This window comes from Pezoporus wallicus, unplaced genomic scaffold (assembly GCF_028554395.1).
Source record: "Pezoporus wallicus isolate ANWC-B61680 ecotype Strahan unplaced genomic scaffold, APGP_CSIRO_Pwel_v1 contig_3952, whole genome shotgun sequence".
NCBI classification, from domain to species: domain Eukaryota; kingdom Metazoa; phylum Chordata; class Aves; order Psittaciformes; family Psittacidae; genus Pezoporus; species Pezoporus wallicus.
The window spans coordinates 2047971-2065247 of record NW_026635034.1 but is presented as its reverse complement, the minus strand read 5'-3'; the positions used below and the strand labels follow the sequence as shown (position 1 = coordinate 2065247).

At 38.0% G+C, this 17277-nt stretch overlaps 1 protein-coding gene across 2 annotated transcripts in view; it reads left to right on the top strand.

Annotated features, from left to right (window-relative positions):
• Positions 1 to 17277, top strand: part of MCTP2 (multiple C2 and transmembrane domain containing 2) — a 106379-nt gene that overhangs the window by 67884 nt on the left and 21218 nt on the right. For both annotated transcript variants that reach the window (XM_057418149.1, XM_057418227.1), the window contains one exon: positions 15194 to 15316. In XM_057418149.1, the coding sequence (XP_057274132.1) occupies positions 15194 to 15316 (123 nt within the window). The remainder of the gene's footprint in view (positions 1 to 15193; positions 15317 to 17277) is intronic.

Here is a 17277-nt window from a genome sequence, read left to right as displayed (position 1 = left end):
TTATACCCACCACAGGTGACAGTTACAAGAGAGCTTTGGTAATAATTTTAGCTGCCTGATCTGATGTTTATGAAGAGCGAACCCTCTTTGTGGTCTGGCTGGAGTTTCCTATATTGTTTTGTACTTCAGCTGTTTGATTTCTGAAGCTTTTTTTATTAACCCCTAACATATAACGTCTTGTGTCTTTTGAAGTTCTGAAGTTTTGTGATAGATTATTGTCGCCCTTATGCTGCTTTGTATATTGTCCTATTTATTTTTTGCATATCTTGTATTTATCTTGCTTTGTCTGGCAGGGTAAAAGCCTGTTGCTGGTTTTATTTGTGTATTTAAAATAGCTGAACTCCTGTTTCTAACCACTCGTTAGTAGATATACTGTGTTATTGCTGTGAAACTAATCACAGATTAACATTTAATTTTACATATATATTTTAATCTTTGACTGTTATTTAAGTATTTTATGAAACATCAAATTCGCTACCCATGAAGGCAGCGCTGGTTCTTTTACTCTCAATACAATTGCATAATTTGCATAAGACAAAGGTGAATTTAACTCACAATTCTTACTGTTACCTTACAAACCTTCATCCTGATGTTAGGAATTTGCTACAAGAAATTGTGGAAAAGGTTGAAATGCACAGTACCTGCAAAGAGGCTTTTCTCTTGTATTTCTTTTTGCAGTTTAGATTCTTTAGAGGAACTTCACATTAAATGTCTTGCGCACCTTCTGAATCTGTGAGAAAGCAGTAATTTGTAATTCTTACCAAGTGACTGTAGGCTGGAAAACAAGAGGAATTTATTTGTAACCATTTGCTAGCTTATGTGGTCCTGAAGAGACCGTGTTCCATATCAGGATCCAGTAATTTGTATTTTCCCAATTTTCCCGTTGCCTTTCTGGAAAGTTCACTTTATTCCTAGATTAGAAATTGCATAAACAAAGATGAAATTAGTATTCTAAGGTTAATGATGCCGCATCTGTGTGAGACTCGTGAAACAGGGGTGTGAGAGAGAAGCTATTTACCCACCACTATTAGAAATACCAGAATTTGAGAACCTTATGTGTAAAATTCCCAGAGTTTGGCACAGAATTGCACTATGCAAGCTGGATGGAAAAAGGCATTCAGCTCAGCCCAACCAAAAAAATAATAAAGGTAGGAAACCCATAGAATCTATTATGCAAAGGTATGTATTACAAAGTGGAATTATCATTAAAAGTAAGAATTCTTCTACTTAGTGTGCTCTTTTCCCCTAGAACCGCAGGTGTATTGATTTTTTTTCAGTCAGGATCTACTTGGTTTTGTCTCATTATTCACATTCCTTTGACCTGGCACCTCTTGGAAAGTACTTTAAAGCACTGAGTTTTACAGGAAGGTTGTAGATGTTAACTGTTATCTCCCTTGTCATTGGTGGAACAACCCTATCAGTATTTTGTGTTTCTTTTCTTCCCTTTTATTTTTTTCTTTTTAAAAAAGGCAAATCCTTTATTTTAAAATCCGATGCAAGCTTAAAGCGATGCATTCCCTTGAAACGTAAATGCAAGTTTAATTGTTATTATCTGTATTTTAGTTTCTTATGAGGGAATAAGCAGAGATATATCCGTAGGTGGTTTAAATCACCGCAACTCCATTAACTTTCAGCAAACTGATGTTACTTTTAGCATCACTTAAAAATCTCCATACTCCTTTTGGGGCAACTCCTGTGTGAGTTGGAACAGCAGCTTTTCTGAAGAGGAGGAAAATCCTGTAGGTGGCGATGGACCCTCACGAATGAGCCAGCTCTGGCTTTTCCAGGCTTTTGTCAGCTTTTTCTGGCAGGTTTTCTTTTTCTTGCTTGAACTCTTTTATTTTTAATTTAATTCACCCATTCTCCCAGCGCTTAATCTAACACTAGTTGCAGAAATCGTGACAACTGGAAGAAATTTCCTATTTGAAGGTAATGCAACATTTTGGGTTTATGATGGAGAGAGATGCACCTTGAGGGGTTTCTCTTAAGGCTTTCCTCTTCTTGTGGGGCTTTTTTGGATGTTTTTATTTGAAATAAGAAAGAGTTGGAGCCTTTACAAGATCTGAAATAAAAGGGGATTAGCACAGAAGCTACAGAGCAAATCCATTTTTTAAAAGCTTGTTCTCTTTTAGTTTTACTTTCCTTCACTAGCAACAAAGATGTGCTTTGACTTAGAGGCTAGTCTTAAGCAACCAGGAAGTTCTTGGGTTGTTTAAGGATAACAATAATAACAAAAATACCCTAAGTTAGGATATGTCACTTCCATTATTTTATTTATTTATTTTTTTTTAGCATTCATTAGGAAATAAAGCTGGAGCAATGGGATTATTGAAAAATCCCAGAAATCTGATTAACAAAATCTGTACTATTAATTATTAATAAATTTTACTACTGCCACAGTAAAGGATTACACCGGTACCAATAGTATCAATAGAGTTTTACTTCATGAAAATTGAATCTGTTATTCTTATGACATCCATACTGTAGTCAAGCTTAACTTGGTTTGAGGTGGGGATTTTTTTGTTTGTTTTCAAGGCAGTGCTGTGATTTTCAGAAGTGTTAATAAGTATGTAAAGCATGTAGTGATTTGTACAAGTCTAATATGCTGATTTATTTTAGCCTTAACATTACCCATGTAAAGTCAGCATGTTTACTGAAAGATGAGTTCATATGTGAGCAAAAGTCTCCACTAAAGAGCCTTTATTTACTCTACTAGCTCAGGTTCAGAACTTTCTACTTGCTTTTTGGGAGAAGTCGCTCTCTTCTGTATGTCCCTTCAGCTTTCATCTTTTAATGGAACAGAGGAGCTGCACAGCTCTGTATCAAAGCCAATTGTCAACTTTCATTAGATGCATTCTATTGTTTGTTCGGATCAGAAATAACAGCATTACACTTTGACTTTGAAGGCTTGTTTGTTTTTAAATGTACTAGGTATATGTGACCTTTTTGTCATTGTGATGCACTTGGTTTGGCAAATCCGAGATACCCATTTAAACAGCAGCAAAAACTATTTTTAATTCAGGTTCTTCACAAAAGGCACTTTTTGGAGGCCTTGAAAGGTAAAACAAAATCCAGCAGCTAATGCAAAGCATTGATAGGCTCATACAAGTATTGTTAGCTAGCACTGTCCCTCAAATAGACTACACAGGGGGAAGAAAACCCACTGCTTAGTGGGACTGCAGCAGTGGGCAGGAATCCAGTTAGCTGGTTTTAAAACCCCATTATGCATTGTCCATATGAGAACAGTTCAGATGTGGCCTCTCTCAGAACATGATGGCAAATAATTCTAATTCCATTTAGAAAAAGTAGCACTGAGCAAATTTTCTTCAAATGTTTAGAATATTAAATGGGGAACTGCATAATTGATACAGTGATATTGCCTCTTTTTTTTTTAACCAAAGATGCCCATCATGAATTAGATGATGACTTGTGCTAGCAGTTAAGAAAACTTCCCCAGATACTTCCATGTGCACCTTTGGGAAAATTATTTGCAATGATATATTTCAATTTCCTTAATAAACTAGACCTGACTTCCTAATTCCCTTTCCCACAAGTCACTCCACGGGGGTTAAGACTTGAAGTATTTTGAAATTATTATCAGATAACTGTTTCTATGAGTAAAAAGCTAATCTCTGCTTTTTTTTTTAAATATATTTGGATTCCAAAGCTGGGAAATAAACAGTGGTGGTAGAAAGGAAATATGAGATTAATAAAAATGAGGACATTTTGCAGAGCTACTCTGGATTGTTTTAATCTTTTTTTTCCCCCTTTTTTCTGGGAAGTGGTACTTCTGTAAGAGCATGCATTGCAGTGGCTCTTCTGCTTTCTGTTTTAAAAGTTGTATGAATGCTATCAGAGATAGTGGTCCTTTAGTGCCCAATGAATACCGCCTCACACACTGATACCTATAGTAACACATATAGAGTGACTATGAGATCAAATGCTCTGGTTAAAAAGCCTTAGGGAAGCATTATGTGTCTGAGGTCTGATCTATTGTCTGGGAGGTCGGAGAGTGTTAATGCACTCTGCAAAGATTAGACTCCCTCTCTAATTGCTCCAACACTTCCTTAAAGGATTTAAACAGGCAGGAAAGGTGATGCTCCTTGTCAATTTTTGTCTTCTGACAGCTGTTGAAGTTTATCTGTCTTTCCGTGGAGACCACTACATCACATAAACCAGGCAATGTCAAAAGCACAGACCTGAATTAGGACTGAGAGCAATGAATGCTATTATTTACAACTTCGTTATTTCGGTTTTTAAATACTTTAAGGTTTGGGACAGGATGCTTTCACATGCTGTGCTGGTGATGGGAGCTCCCAAAGTCCCACAAAAAGTTTAACTCATTGAGTCTGATGAAAAGTAACCCTTTTAATAATTCTAAGTAGATCACATTATTGCCTGCATCCCTTAGAGCACATCTGGTGCTTCCCCAGTGCATCTCTGTGGTACCACGTCAGTGCACCTAACAGCCACAGCCATTGTGTGTATTACTGCTTATTTATCAAGGTACAATGCTAAGCCTGAGCTACTGTGAGGCACTGTTTGCTATTTACTACTAATTTTTCCTTTCCCTCATGAAGTCTGATAAGAATTTGATTTCCCTTGGTTCACAGAATCTAAATCCTATAGGAAAGCTGACTCAGAAGCTCATGCAGGAAAGTTTTTCTGCTGCTTAACCACCACGTCCACACTGGCAAATGCCTCACCCCCATCACTGGCTTTATGAAGCAAAATAGAAATTTGCCCAATTAAAACCAATTAAAAGAACGAGCTTCTTATTTTGAAGTGTAGCTATTTGACAATCAGCACCAAGTAGCTTTGCTGCTGGTTTAGATGACTAGCTTATTCTAATGGCTTATGTTTGCAAAGGATGCTTCTCTTGCTTGGCAAAGAGCTTTAAGAGCAGGGGATTAAAAAAGGTGAATTATTGAGAAAGGAGAGAAGCACAGCTCAACACCAGGAGAATTTGGAAGATTTAATATTTGAGCAACAAGGCCACAGCATCCTCACATTCACAGCAGGGTAATGTTAGTGCAACAAGAGTGCAATTTGACCCATCTCTTTAGAAACGTCTATTCCTGTTTCCCAGACAGATGTGAGTGCGTCCTGTTTCGCTGCAGCTCCCACAACGTGACAGGTCCTGCTAAACAGAGAAGCCACCCTGTAGTTATTTTTTTCCTGGTGGATCAGAAGCATTTTAATTTGATAGTGTCTGTGTTTTTGCTAGTCTTGCAGCATCTAAATGTGTTGGTGTATATAATCAATTTCACACATCCAAATGTATAAATTTGACCTATATAAATATACATCTATTCAATGCCTCTTTTCTGGGCTCTGAGCAGATGACTAATACAGCTGTTCAAAGGAGAAAAGGAGTTTTTTTCCTCTTATTTTTTTTTTTTAAGAAAAAGCCCTCTTGGCTCTGAATCGGAAATTGAGGAGCAGAATTCATCAAGTGTATTCTGATCGTTCTCACATGGGTAGTTCCTCCTTCCCTTCCTGCATAGCATGTTCCTTTGCACTGTTGCTATATTACATGAAATGTTTCATCTGTATATAAAAATTAAAAATTCAAGCAAAAATCTGGCCCATATGAAGAACAGGCCCTTTGGGCATATGGTTCATTATGCATATTCGTTTAATTACTAAAACACTTGGGATGTCTCTACTGCCCTTGCTTTCAACTTGTAAAGTTGGATCTGTTCTGCAGCACAGAATATGTTGAACAGGCATGTGTCATAAAGGACTTCAGTTTTCTCCTACTTAAAGCTCTATATTATGTTCTTGGCTGGATTGTTAGGATTTACTGAATATTAGTTCAATCCTCTGCATCAAAACAGCAGTTCGGGGTCTCTTTTCCCTTAACACCTTCTCTAACACAAAAAGGCAAGTTTTACAGTGGTTAGTTCAGAGTTGTGTTTAGTACCAAAGTAACGTGAGACTGAGGATTTAGATTTCAGGCACATTCCCACAAAGCACCTAAAGTCGCACGTTGAAGCTGTATAACTTTTATTAGCTAAGAAGGGATCGCTGTGATAGTGTGACTTTAATTGATTTTCAGGGCAAACAGGTGGTGATGGTTTAGGCATCCCCTAGTCTCCTGCCATTCCTAATTTGGAGCTGCACATATAATAGCTTTATTAAAACAAACAATCTTCTGGCTGTAGTTTTACCTGAACAGCTGCCTGAAATTGCAAGAGTCTTGCAAGTTGGTTTTTTTTCAGATAGTTCTGTGTTTTGGAAAACAAGATGCTATAGGTCTGCTAGTGAAAAATCTGTTACACAGTCGTGCTGTCAATGCTTGAGGTTTTTTTTGTGTCACTGCTGTTGTTGCTAGTACAATAGTAATGTATTTAGGGTATAATTACAGTGAGTCTCCCAGTCATCTCCATGCATTTGTTCTGTAGTGAAGCAATTTTGTCACACTGCAGGTTATGAAATGATGTAATCTCTGTCACTGTCCTTGGTGTGTGTCAGGTGTGAGAAGGGCTGGGGTTCAACTACCGGTTTTGCTCTCCTCTTGACTGTGGAAAATGGTCGTTGAGTTGATGAGAGATTCTGGCACTGGGCTGTGATGAGGAATCCCATGTACATCCTAAGGAAAGAGAATAGCCTGAAATTCTTTGCCTGAAAGGATATTGTCATACTGCTTTGAATGTGCTTTATAGGTGTTCTTAGGTTTTGGGTTTTGTGATCTAAGTTTATTGTTTTGTGGTGGTTGTTGTTATTATTAATGATTTTTATTTATTTCAATTTACTTTTTCTGCTTAGTTTCAGTCTGAAAACATTTCTTTAGGACTGGAAGGTTTTGAAATGGAGGGTATGGGACAGTTTTGCAGCCTTAGAGCGTACAAGCGTCTATTTCTCATTAATGTGGATTTACTGCAATCTGATTTATTTTTCATATGTTTTTTTAATGCCATAGCTGAGGATTGTCAGGGAAATTACCTTATGTGTGATCTTTCTGCTACTGAACACTGAATGAAGTCTAATTAAACATACTTGCTTTATTAAAGATCCCTTTTCCCCTTACTAATTCAGATCTAATACAGTATGAATGTGAAGGAGGAAGTCATTAAAGTAGTTTAAACATATCGTTTACACCTCCTATTTGCTACCAGTTGGAGCCCACTGTCGAGAGCCCAAAGTTAAAGAATGCTTCCACCAAATCCTCTTTCCACCCCTGTACAATTACGTCACCATGTGACCCTCACTGCTAATGTTTCTCACAGCGTTAACAAATATGTGTCCAAAGTAAGTGGACATTTATCAGCTCGGCTAATGATAAATTTTTTCATGACCCTTTTAAGGTGTTCACCTTATCCAGAATAAATAAAATTAACCTACATTTTTTTCTTCCTTTTAAATAGCACAGATATATTTTTTCTGACACTTTTGGGAAGAATTATTTACTATAAGATCAGGCTTTTAACTTGCATAATGCCTGTCTTCCCCGAAGATAGATCATAACTTTCTGCATGAGAGTAATACTGAAACTATGACTCTGCTGATAAACAAACCAAAACATTAGAGATAAAAATGACCATTTAATTTAGCTACAATATAAAACAAGTTTGTTGTTTGGTTTTTTGCATGCCAACTCCTCTTTGTTTTAGGATTCACTCCATTGCCTTTGTCCGTGATAGAAATAACATGCAGATTTATTCCCCTGACCCACTCCCAACGGATTACCCCAAAAGATAGAAAACTGTTGTAATATTTTTTTCCTGCTTTTTTTCAGTTTTAAGCTTTATTGCTTGAGGGTCTTAACTGTATTTTACTTGGCACAGAAGATGTGAAATATGTTAGATAAAAGCATGAGGGAAAAATTAGACCAGTCAGCATGCTAGCAAACAGCTATTTCTTCAGTGTCTGCAGCCTAAAAGGATTTGAAATTTTTACCCTAAAACTGTTGTGCATACATAAATATAGAACCCAAACCTTGTAGTGTTGTAGTTGTTTGTTTTGGGTTTTTTTTGTTCTTTTCATTAAGCTCTTTTGGGCTAGGGATAAAGAGTAAGTATCAGCCACAAGAAGACTGGATAGAGGCACCCGGTTAGACTTTTGATGGGCTGTTAGGCTTTCGGCTTTAAATGTGGGTGTCTTAAAGGACAAAGGTGACACCTCCAGTCACACACTGTTTTGTGTTGAAAATGATCATCCGCACTGACCAGTCTGACAGATAATCTTTAAATAAGTGGAATGCAATATGTGCATATTAACTTACGTAAACTTAACAGGTGTTAAGTATATGTAAGTTAAGTTCAGTGAAATAAGCTTGAATCAAGCAGCTCTTTTCTGACTGCTCATGAAAGAGAGATCTCTAAGGATCTTGGTTTTAATTTTCTAGGCTGGCTAATCTCATTAATATAACTAAAATAATCAAAATAAAGGAAAACTCTCACTTTCTAATTAGTTTGATTTTATTTTATTTTTGTTCCTCTCTTTCTGATTCCAGGCATTGTTATGCATAAAGAATTAATCCATTAAACATGTTACTGACAAAAAGTAATTCAGGATCAGAGTGTGCATTTTGTGTTTGCAGTCTTCAGCGTAGCATCCCACCCTTCCCTGATGAAGTTACCGGCAGCAGTGTCCCAAGAGGGTGGTGGAGAACAGATTGTAGTATTGTCAACTCTTCTGATTTCACTGTTACTTTTGCAGAATAACATGGTTTTTCTTAAAGCTCCATTTCTTAGAGTCCTGTGATTGCACATGAATCACAGCTTTCATTTAAAACACAAATGAGTTTCTACTTCCTGGCAGCAGAAAAGAAAATGAGATCCCCCTGAAGAGTCTAAACCAGACAGTGATAAAAAAGACCCTAGCACATATTGACTTAAACTGTATGAGATTTTTTGTGTTCTTTGGGTTTTTTTTTTGTTGATTATTTCATGTCTTATTTTGTTGGGAGTAGGTGGCACTGGGTTTTTTCTTTCCCTTTTGAGCGTTCAAACTGGTGTTAAAATTGTGACCCTGATGACCAAAGTTCCTATCCTCCAAAGGCTTTATTCTGTCATTCCATTTCCTTGTTGCATCCTCACAATGTAAATCGTCAAGCACAAGCTGGATGTCTTGGATTTGTTTCCTCTCCATTAATCTCATCCTTGACCATTTTCTCAGCAAGCTGCATCTGGGACAAGCAGCGAAGAGACATGTGGGTATGGCAACAGGACATGTCTTTGCACTGTGTCATTTGGCCTGTGTAAACAGCAGAGGTGGGCAAATGTGGCCATGTTGTTTGTTACCCAAATCATCTTCTGAAAAAAATATCAGGTAGATTTAGATGGTAGCAAATTGTACAAACATACCGTTTATTCCTGCTTCTCAGTTCTGTGCGGTCATGCATGTTGTACAGACTGAGTTATTTTGGTTGTTTTGGTTTGGATTTAGGGTTCTTAGGTGGATTTTTTCTGTGTCTTTGTTTTTAGATTCCAATTGTGTTTGCATTTACTATGGAAAGCTTGTGTAGGAGAGCTAAGCTTTTTGCTTGTGACACACCCTTAACAATTAGTAAATTGTACACTGATGTGTGGAGCAGTGCAGAAATAATTGATAATGTGGCATAAATATTTAAAGACCTCTATTCCTTCTGGTCATTTTTGATTTTGGTCATCGCTGTTCAATACAGAGCATGTTTCATGCTGCCATTGAGATGCTCTGCATTCTTTGGCTGGGGACACAAAAATTGAATCTAAAATAAATAGATTTCTTCTGACAGTGCTGGTTTGTTTAAGTATAATTTCTCTTCCTGCCATGTTCATTCTTACTGCATTGCAATGAAGAAGTGATTCTGCTCATAACTGACCCCTCCTTGAGCTCCAGCTTTGGTGGCTGTGAAGTGGCACTGGAGTGCTCTCAGTTGGATGTGGGAAGGAGACTATTAGTACAAGCAATTCTGGAATACATCTTTGGAAGAGGTTGTGTTCTTAAAGAAAAAAGTGAATCTTTTGGAGAGGGCCTTTAGTGGGAGATACATAAAACGTGACTGCCTCAACCCGTCTTTGCCATGCCCTGATGTGGGGCTGTATTAGTCTAATTTTCATAATTCTCATAGGCTTCTTTTTGTAATATTCTCACTAGTCCAACCTACCCACCCAAAAGCACAAAGCACAAACACACTGCTCTGTGTGAGTGTGTTCTTTCGCTCCTCTTCTACTCTCCCTTTCTAAGGACAGGAATAAGTATCTGTCAGAAATAATTTGTTGTCGACAGGCTTATTGCCTCCAAGGGATTCAAATGCCCTTTTAGGGAGCAAGTATCTTATGTTATTGGCTAATATCCTGCATTTTGTTTGGGGCAGAGGACTGAAAGCTTAGGAAAAATATATGATGGAGCGTTGGTCCCTGAATATTGAGCTGCAGAAATTTCTCCTTTTTAATAGCGTCCGTTTGTGCGAACACGGCAATTTGAGACTACGTAACCCAGAGATAAGTTAAAAATATGTAATTCATTTACCCTGTAAATAAAGAGGATCATATCTTTGTGTCTCAAATTGAAATCAGTGCTTTTGTTTAGTTCAAGACATAAATTGGCCATTCAAAGCAGCATCAGCTCAAGTTTTTCTCTGGGCTGCATGAATTGCACTGGCCGTGTTTATAAATTGCAAGGAAACTTTTGAGGAAGCTGTTAGTAGTTTAAAGTTCGGATAAATTGTGTGTGGTTTTGAAACTTGGAGTTTCAAATCATATTTTTCACAGCTCTGCTGATGAGGCATTTCATTAGCATTGGAGCCTACAAGGGCTGAGAAAATAACCTTTTACCGCAGGTTCCTTGCATGCGTTTAATCTCCTTTCACTTTTATTTTTTCCATCTGATGGAATGTATCCCTCTCCTTCTCCCATCGCTGTTGTTTTCCAAGGATTATTCTGTCACACAGCACAGCATCTTTTACTTCTCCGCAAAGATTCAACAGGTCCAAACCAGCTTGTTTTTTAGACTTAAAACATTATATAATTACTGCTTAGGAAAATTACACAGAAGATCTTATCTAATGCCAGGTTTCTAAACCTCTTAAATGTGTTCTATCCCATGACTGTGGGTTTGCTGGTGACAAATGTTTTATGGGCATACTTTAGTAGACACCCGTCTAAAATCTGTTCTTAATAGATCCTAAATTGGAACCAGAGGGTCAGAAAAACCAGATTTGAAACGTGTTTCTAAGGGTTTGTTTTTACTTTCAGTTGAGACTGCCTTCTCTCATCTTTTGTACTGCTGTCAAAAGGGCCACTCTTATGGTTGTTCAAACTCCATGCTTCTTGACAGGAACAGTTGGACCCCTCTTCAGCGATTTTCAGATGAAACAGCTTCCAAACCTCCAGAGCTTTAACTTGTAGTTATTAGGCCCTTTGAAATAGTAACACATTAATCAGCTGAAATCAAGTGGTCCTTTCTCCAAGGCTGTGATATTGCTGTTCTCTTCTAGGTAGAGCTCTCATCTAAATATCAGTTTCAAGAGCTCTTCCCCCCCCTCCCTCTAGATACATTTACCATTGCTGTTTCTATTCTGATCATTGTTTTATAATGCTGTGAATTAAAATGCTCAGTTCTGTAATAGGCTTTTATACTCTCCAATTGCATGAAAAGCAGTAACGCAGAAAACCAGATTGCACTTGTGTTATTTTAGAAATTGGCTTCTGTCCTTTTAACTTCTCTCATGCACAGTATGAAGCCCAGCAGAAAAGGTATTGATGATGTAATGGATTATGTGTGACAGAACTTGGTCTAACGATGATGTGAAACATAGAAAAAGGTATGGTTTGTTAAAACTGGATCATTTGAAACAGAGGCTTGGTTTCTGTTCCTGACATTTGTGATATTGAACAAGTGATCTGAACCTTTAATGACTTCCCTTACCAGTCTATGTATTAGGCAAAATGCTGAGAGGATTAGAAGAAATCAGGAAGATATTGTTCCTTGCAGTAGCCATTATAGAGACATATATACAGATTTATTTGAGTTTGAACTTAAACAGGGGAGATTTAGGTTGGATATAAGGAAGATATTCTTTACTGTGAGGGTGGTGAGCCATAGGGTTCCCAGAGAAGCTGTGGCTGCCCTATCCCTGGAAGCGTTCAAGGCCAGGTCAGACAGGGCTTGGAGCAACCTGGATTGTGTGAGGTGTCTCTGCCCATGGCAGGATGTTGGAACAGGATGATTTTAAAGTCCTTTCCAACCCAAACCATTCTATTATTCTGTGATTCAGTACGTCAGCAGCTGAACCATTCTTGACTTTTGTCAAAGAAATTATTATAAGAAAATAGTTTAGGGAGCAGAATGCAGAGCTTCTCCCAGGCTTAAGGTATCACTGCGGAGACAATAAAAACATGCACGATCAAGATCCTTGTAATCTGAGGTGTGAGTGTCCATATCACAGGGCTGCTGATGCTGTAGTCAGTGTCAGGGAGCTGCCTGAGAGCTGATAAAATAGGACACGGGGCCTGTTTGGGAACTGCTTTGAAAACCAATGTTTCAGAACTACTCAAAAGGCTGTTAGAATGCAGAAATATTTCCCTTCGCTTTATAAACACCCTCTGAACTTTTATTATGTACTCTGTGTTCACAGCAATCATTTCCCATACCTCCAAGGCTAAATAATTTCTGAATAGCTAAATCAATTTGTCTTGTGTCTGTGTTGTGTCACAGTAATGAGAGTTCCCTTTACTGCGGCGGTAGCAGTAAAGCAACTCTTCTTAAGGAGATGTGGGAGCTCTATCAAAGCATCACAGCCTGAGATATAACTCAGCAACCGATTAACCAGTCAGCATTAGAAAGGAAGCGGCAGTATGCCTCAGCTATCAATTTGAGACTACAGTGAGATTTTGTAATTAAGTTTTAAGGTCTGAAACTTAATAATACACAAAATGTACTGTTGGATCTAAAATCACCAAGGTCTTGATTTTGTATCTTGCCTAAATGACCCGTGATTGCAAGGTTGTATTATACTTGCAACCGAGCAGGGTGATGTTCATATAGGATGGTGACAGATGCACTAAAATTGGTTCAAGTCCTGCAACTGAATGAATGAAGAGAGGTTCTTCAAGAGCTTCATTGACTCCTGTAGGACTTTGCCTAGCTGACTGCTGGTGGAGTCTTTTTGCTGCGTTAAGACAAGACTGAGTTTGAAATACCCCGCGGAGACGATGTAAATGCAACCTCCTCCAACAGGCTGAAGCAAATGTTTTGAATTAATACCTAGCAATATGAATTTCCATGAAGTAGTTTACATAAGGATCAGATGTATTTATGTGTGTGTGTCTGTTTTTATCTCTCCATATATACCTGAGATAGATATCTGTATAGATGTGTACAGTAACAAGTCTTTGTTCTTTAGAGTGACATTTAAAGTAGGATAGGAGCTGGTATCAGCTTCATTTTGTCTTACAAAGCAAGGGAATTGGAATAGCTTCAGAGGAACTTGCTCAGATTAGAACTTTTATATTTAGGGAGGACTTCTTAGGTTGGAATATAACAGTTTTTGAAGTCTTTATTAACTAAAGCCATGCAAGAAGTCTGTAAGGCAGACCAAGTACCATGCCTTCTTGGCCAGGATTCTTGTGTTTCTCTTGCCTTGTTTACATATAAAATGTGGCAGTTGGAATCATTATCACTCCTATGGTGAAAATCAGGACCGGAAATTAAAAACAAAACGAATCCTCTTCTACATTCCTATGCTGCAAATCAGTGGCATGGGGATATATTGTCTGGCTGTCAGCCCATTTTATAAATGAATATATCGCAGAGATTGTTTTACTGGCCCACAAATGCCAATAATAGGATGACAGTCTAATTCCTTGCGTAGCAGCGGATAGCATAAAGTCAGGTTCACTCTAGAAAATGCAACTGCTGTTTGGGGGAAGGTTACCGATACAGTCATTGTTTCTTGGTTTATGTTTGGCCCGTGGTAGATATTAACTGACCACTTGCTTGATGTCTTTCTGTTTTAAAATTACAACAGCTGCTGTTTTGTAGTGGTATAAATTCTCACCGTGCTGAATGCAGTGTGAAATTCTTATTGGTACAGTGTAGTTGGACTTTCAGATACATAACACAAAAATACATTGCCATAAATATCCTATTCTGCAAGTGTCAGTGTTGCTTTTATATATGTAATACCTAATGGCCCAAGGATGAAGGGCGGTAGAGATTTAGCTTTCTGATTACCCATAGAGTTTCCCTTTTGTTGCAGTTTGAGATACTTTAATTGGATCTGACTAATTTTCACCTACTTGTATTAATCCAAAAATGTGTTTAGTTGTTTTTTTTTTGTTTCTGATCAACCCAGGTTCCTTTTGAGGAAGAAAAAACAGTTAAATGTGTTTGTGCTTTGTCTGTAGAGGAGAGTGTTTAAAATAGCTTCAGATTTCCACCACCATTAGGCAGTTCTTCTGGAAACACTATGTATGAGTAGAAAAGGAAATGGGATCACAACATGCATTTTATGGCAGCTCTGGATTTAGTTTGTTAACTTTGCATTGCCAACCACTCCAAGTTTGCCGTCTGTTCGGGTACTGTTGGTACTGCAAGATAGGCTTGCAGCTTGGTTTGGTATCAACCAGTGAAATCGGAATATGTCATGCTGAAAAATATCAAGGGTATGAGAACAGAGACTTACTGAATCCCTTTCCAAAATTATGTGCAACCTAGATCCTTCTGGAAGGAAATGATGCTGCTATGCTGAGAACATAGATGGATTAATGGTGAAGGTGTGTTTGCTGATTGTCCCCTTTGCAGTGACAAGGGAGCTGAATGGTTCCTGTTACACAAGAGGATTAAACTCTCCTCTAACCTATGAAAGATCACATGGCAAATAGGGTTTGATCAAGAGGTGCAGGTTTACCTCTGTAAGTGGGTCTGTTATTCAGTAGTACTAAGGACAAAAGTCTTTCAGGCTTGAGGGGGTCCAAGGAAGAAGTGAATAAAACCTTCAGACTGCCCGTATATTCATGGCCTTGTACTTCACCAGATACAGGGGATGAGAAGCTATGAAACAGAAGCCTAATGGGTTCAAACAGCAGAGAAAGAGAGCATGCTTTGAGAGCAGATTCTCTTTGCCAAAATAATAATAATATGAATGAGATTAACAGGGATTCAAGGATGAGTGTACATAGGGATAATAACTGAAAGGCTTGCTTATATGCCTTTCACTTTAAACACTTGTATGTGTTCCCTTCTGCTGCTTTATTTCTCCCAGGTATTTGTGGTCACCGTCTGGACCGTGGAACTGTACATGGTGCCCCTGGCTCTGCTGGTGCTGTTTGCATACAACTTCTCCCTCATCACAACAGGCAAGATCAACAACACCCAAGATGCCCAGGCAAGTAAAGTGGCAGTAACATTTCTGGCATCCCCAGCTTGAATTTGCCCATGAGCAAAATGTTACATATTTTAATGGTATTGAGCAAGTTACGTAGCTAAATAGCATTTCTATTTCGAATTTACTGAAAAGAAATGTCAACCCTCTCAATTTTCATGATTCAGTTCAAGCAATAATCCATTCAGAGTCATAGGAGAAGACAAGGAGAGTGTGTAGGATGGGGATTTTACTTACTAAATAACTACAAATGTTTTTAAGTTGAAATAAGAAACACTTACAAAGCGACAAGTTTCTAAAACCCATGACCTTATTACTTGTACGCTTTGTGTCACACTAATGATTCATGATTCACAGAAGAGGAAAGTCGATAGAAGCCAAAGGAGAAGTTATTTTTAAATCTTTTCCTGTGATTGAGACTTTAGGAAGCCCTTATTCCTCCTTCCCACCCCCCTTTAAATGACAAATGCTTCCCCTCTGTCATCCCATTCTCCACCCCCCCCCAGCCTTCCCTTGATCTGGGAGAAAAAAAGATTTAAATATAAAAATAATTACAGTATGTGTGGCAAAGTTGCTGGAGTATGAAACGCTGTTTGATGTTGGCCACTGTCTCTACTTACAGAGCAATGGTAATTACAGTTAGAAATGAAAATAAGTTCATGAATGTCCATAATAATCTAGTTTAAAATGTGTAACCAGTAATGAAATGCAGGTTGAATTATAGGTTCCTTCTAACTTTGTCTAAAAAGATGATTGACATTTGTACCCATGAAGAATACCTGTACTCAAATGAATCAAGTGGATTTTATGCAAAGAAATAATATCCTAGAATTAAAAAGGCTGATAGCTGGCTTATTAGTTTTAGTGAGAAAAGTTGCTCCTAGTTCAGTACTCATCTCTTATGATGTGGAAACATCGTTAGAAAATAGGGAAAATTGCATTATCCAGACTAGAATACAGACTTGATTTGAGAACATGGCGAAAGAAATGCTTATCTCCAATTTCAACTAAGTCCAGAATAACATAGAAAGATACAGTGTGTCTTCAGTAACTACTTCATTTGATCTGAAAAATGAGAGCTTCGCATGTAGGAAAGTCCCAGCCAAACAGGTGGTTTTGTTTTTAATACAAAAGGTGATAAATAATAATGACCTACCCAGAAAAAAATACTCAGAGAAAACCTTCCAGCACCCATCACTCATCCTGTGATGAGTTTGTTGCATGTTCAAGTGAGGAGCATTTCACATAAGTAAGCAAAATTGAGCAGTACATCATTTATGTGGGTACTGCAAAAGGCTATGCATGAAAATACAGGTTAATTGTAGTAATACTGAAGAAAGGTCCATCAGAAAGTTGGCCCTTTTGCTGTCACACATCCTGTGAGCGATGCATTGCAGTGAGTGAAATTCAGGCGTGCATTCTGCATAAGCAAAGTTACACATCTGCCTAAGTGCTTTGCAGGATTGGGATCATATGGAACAAGTAGTCAAAGTGCCTTTAATATTACCTGATTTCTTTTTTATGTGTGCCTGTGATTCTAACCATCTGTAGGTCAGAAATAGACAATCAGGTGCTACCCCATGTCACATCTGTCCTGCAGATGAGAAAAGGTTTTCTTCAAAATACCGATGCTTTTTATACAGTCATTTATTTACCTTTTCTTGCTTCTTTAGGCCTTGGCTGCATGTGTATTACCTTTGGGTTTTGTGTGCCAGCATGCACATTTTGTGTATAATGCGAGTAACACTCCTTGCAAAAGTGGACCTTGAATTCTCTCTGATTTCTGTGCTATAAAATGAAAATAACAGTATTAACTTTGTACGCATGATGCAGTTGCCAGGAGGCTAAATTCATAAATATTGGTAAAATGGCTTATGATTTACAGATGGGATGTTTCTGTGGAAATGTAAACCATGCTCAGCGTTAATTCAGCTGTTTGGGGTGTTCCAGAGAGCCAAAGAGTA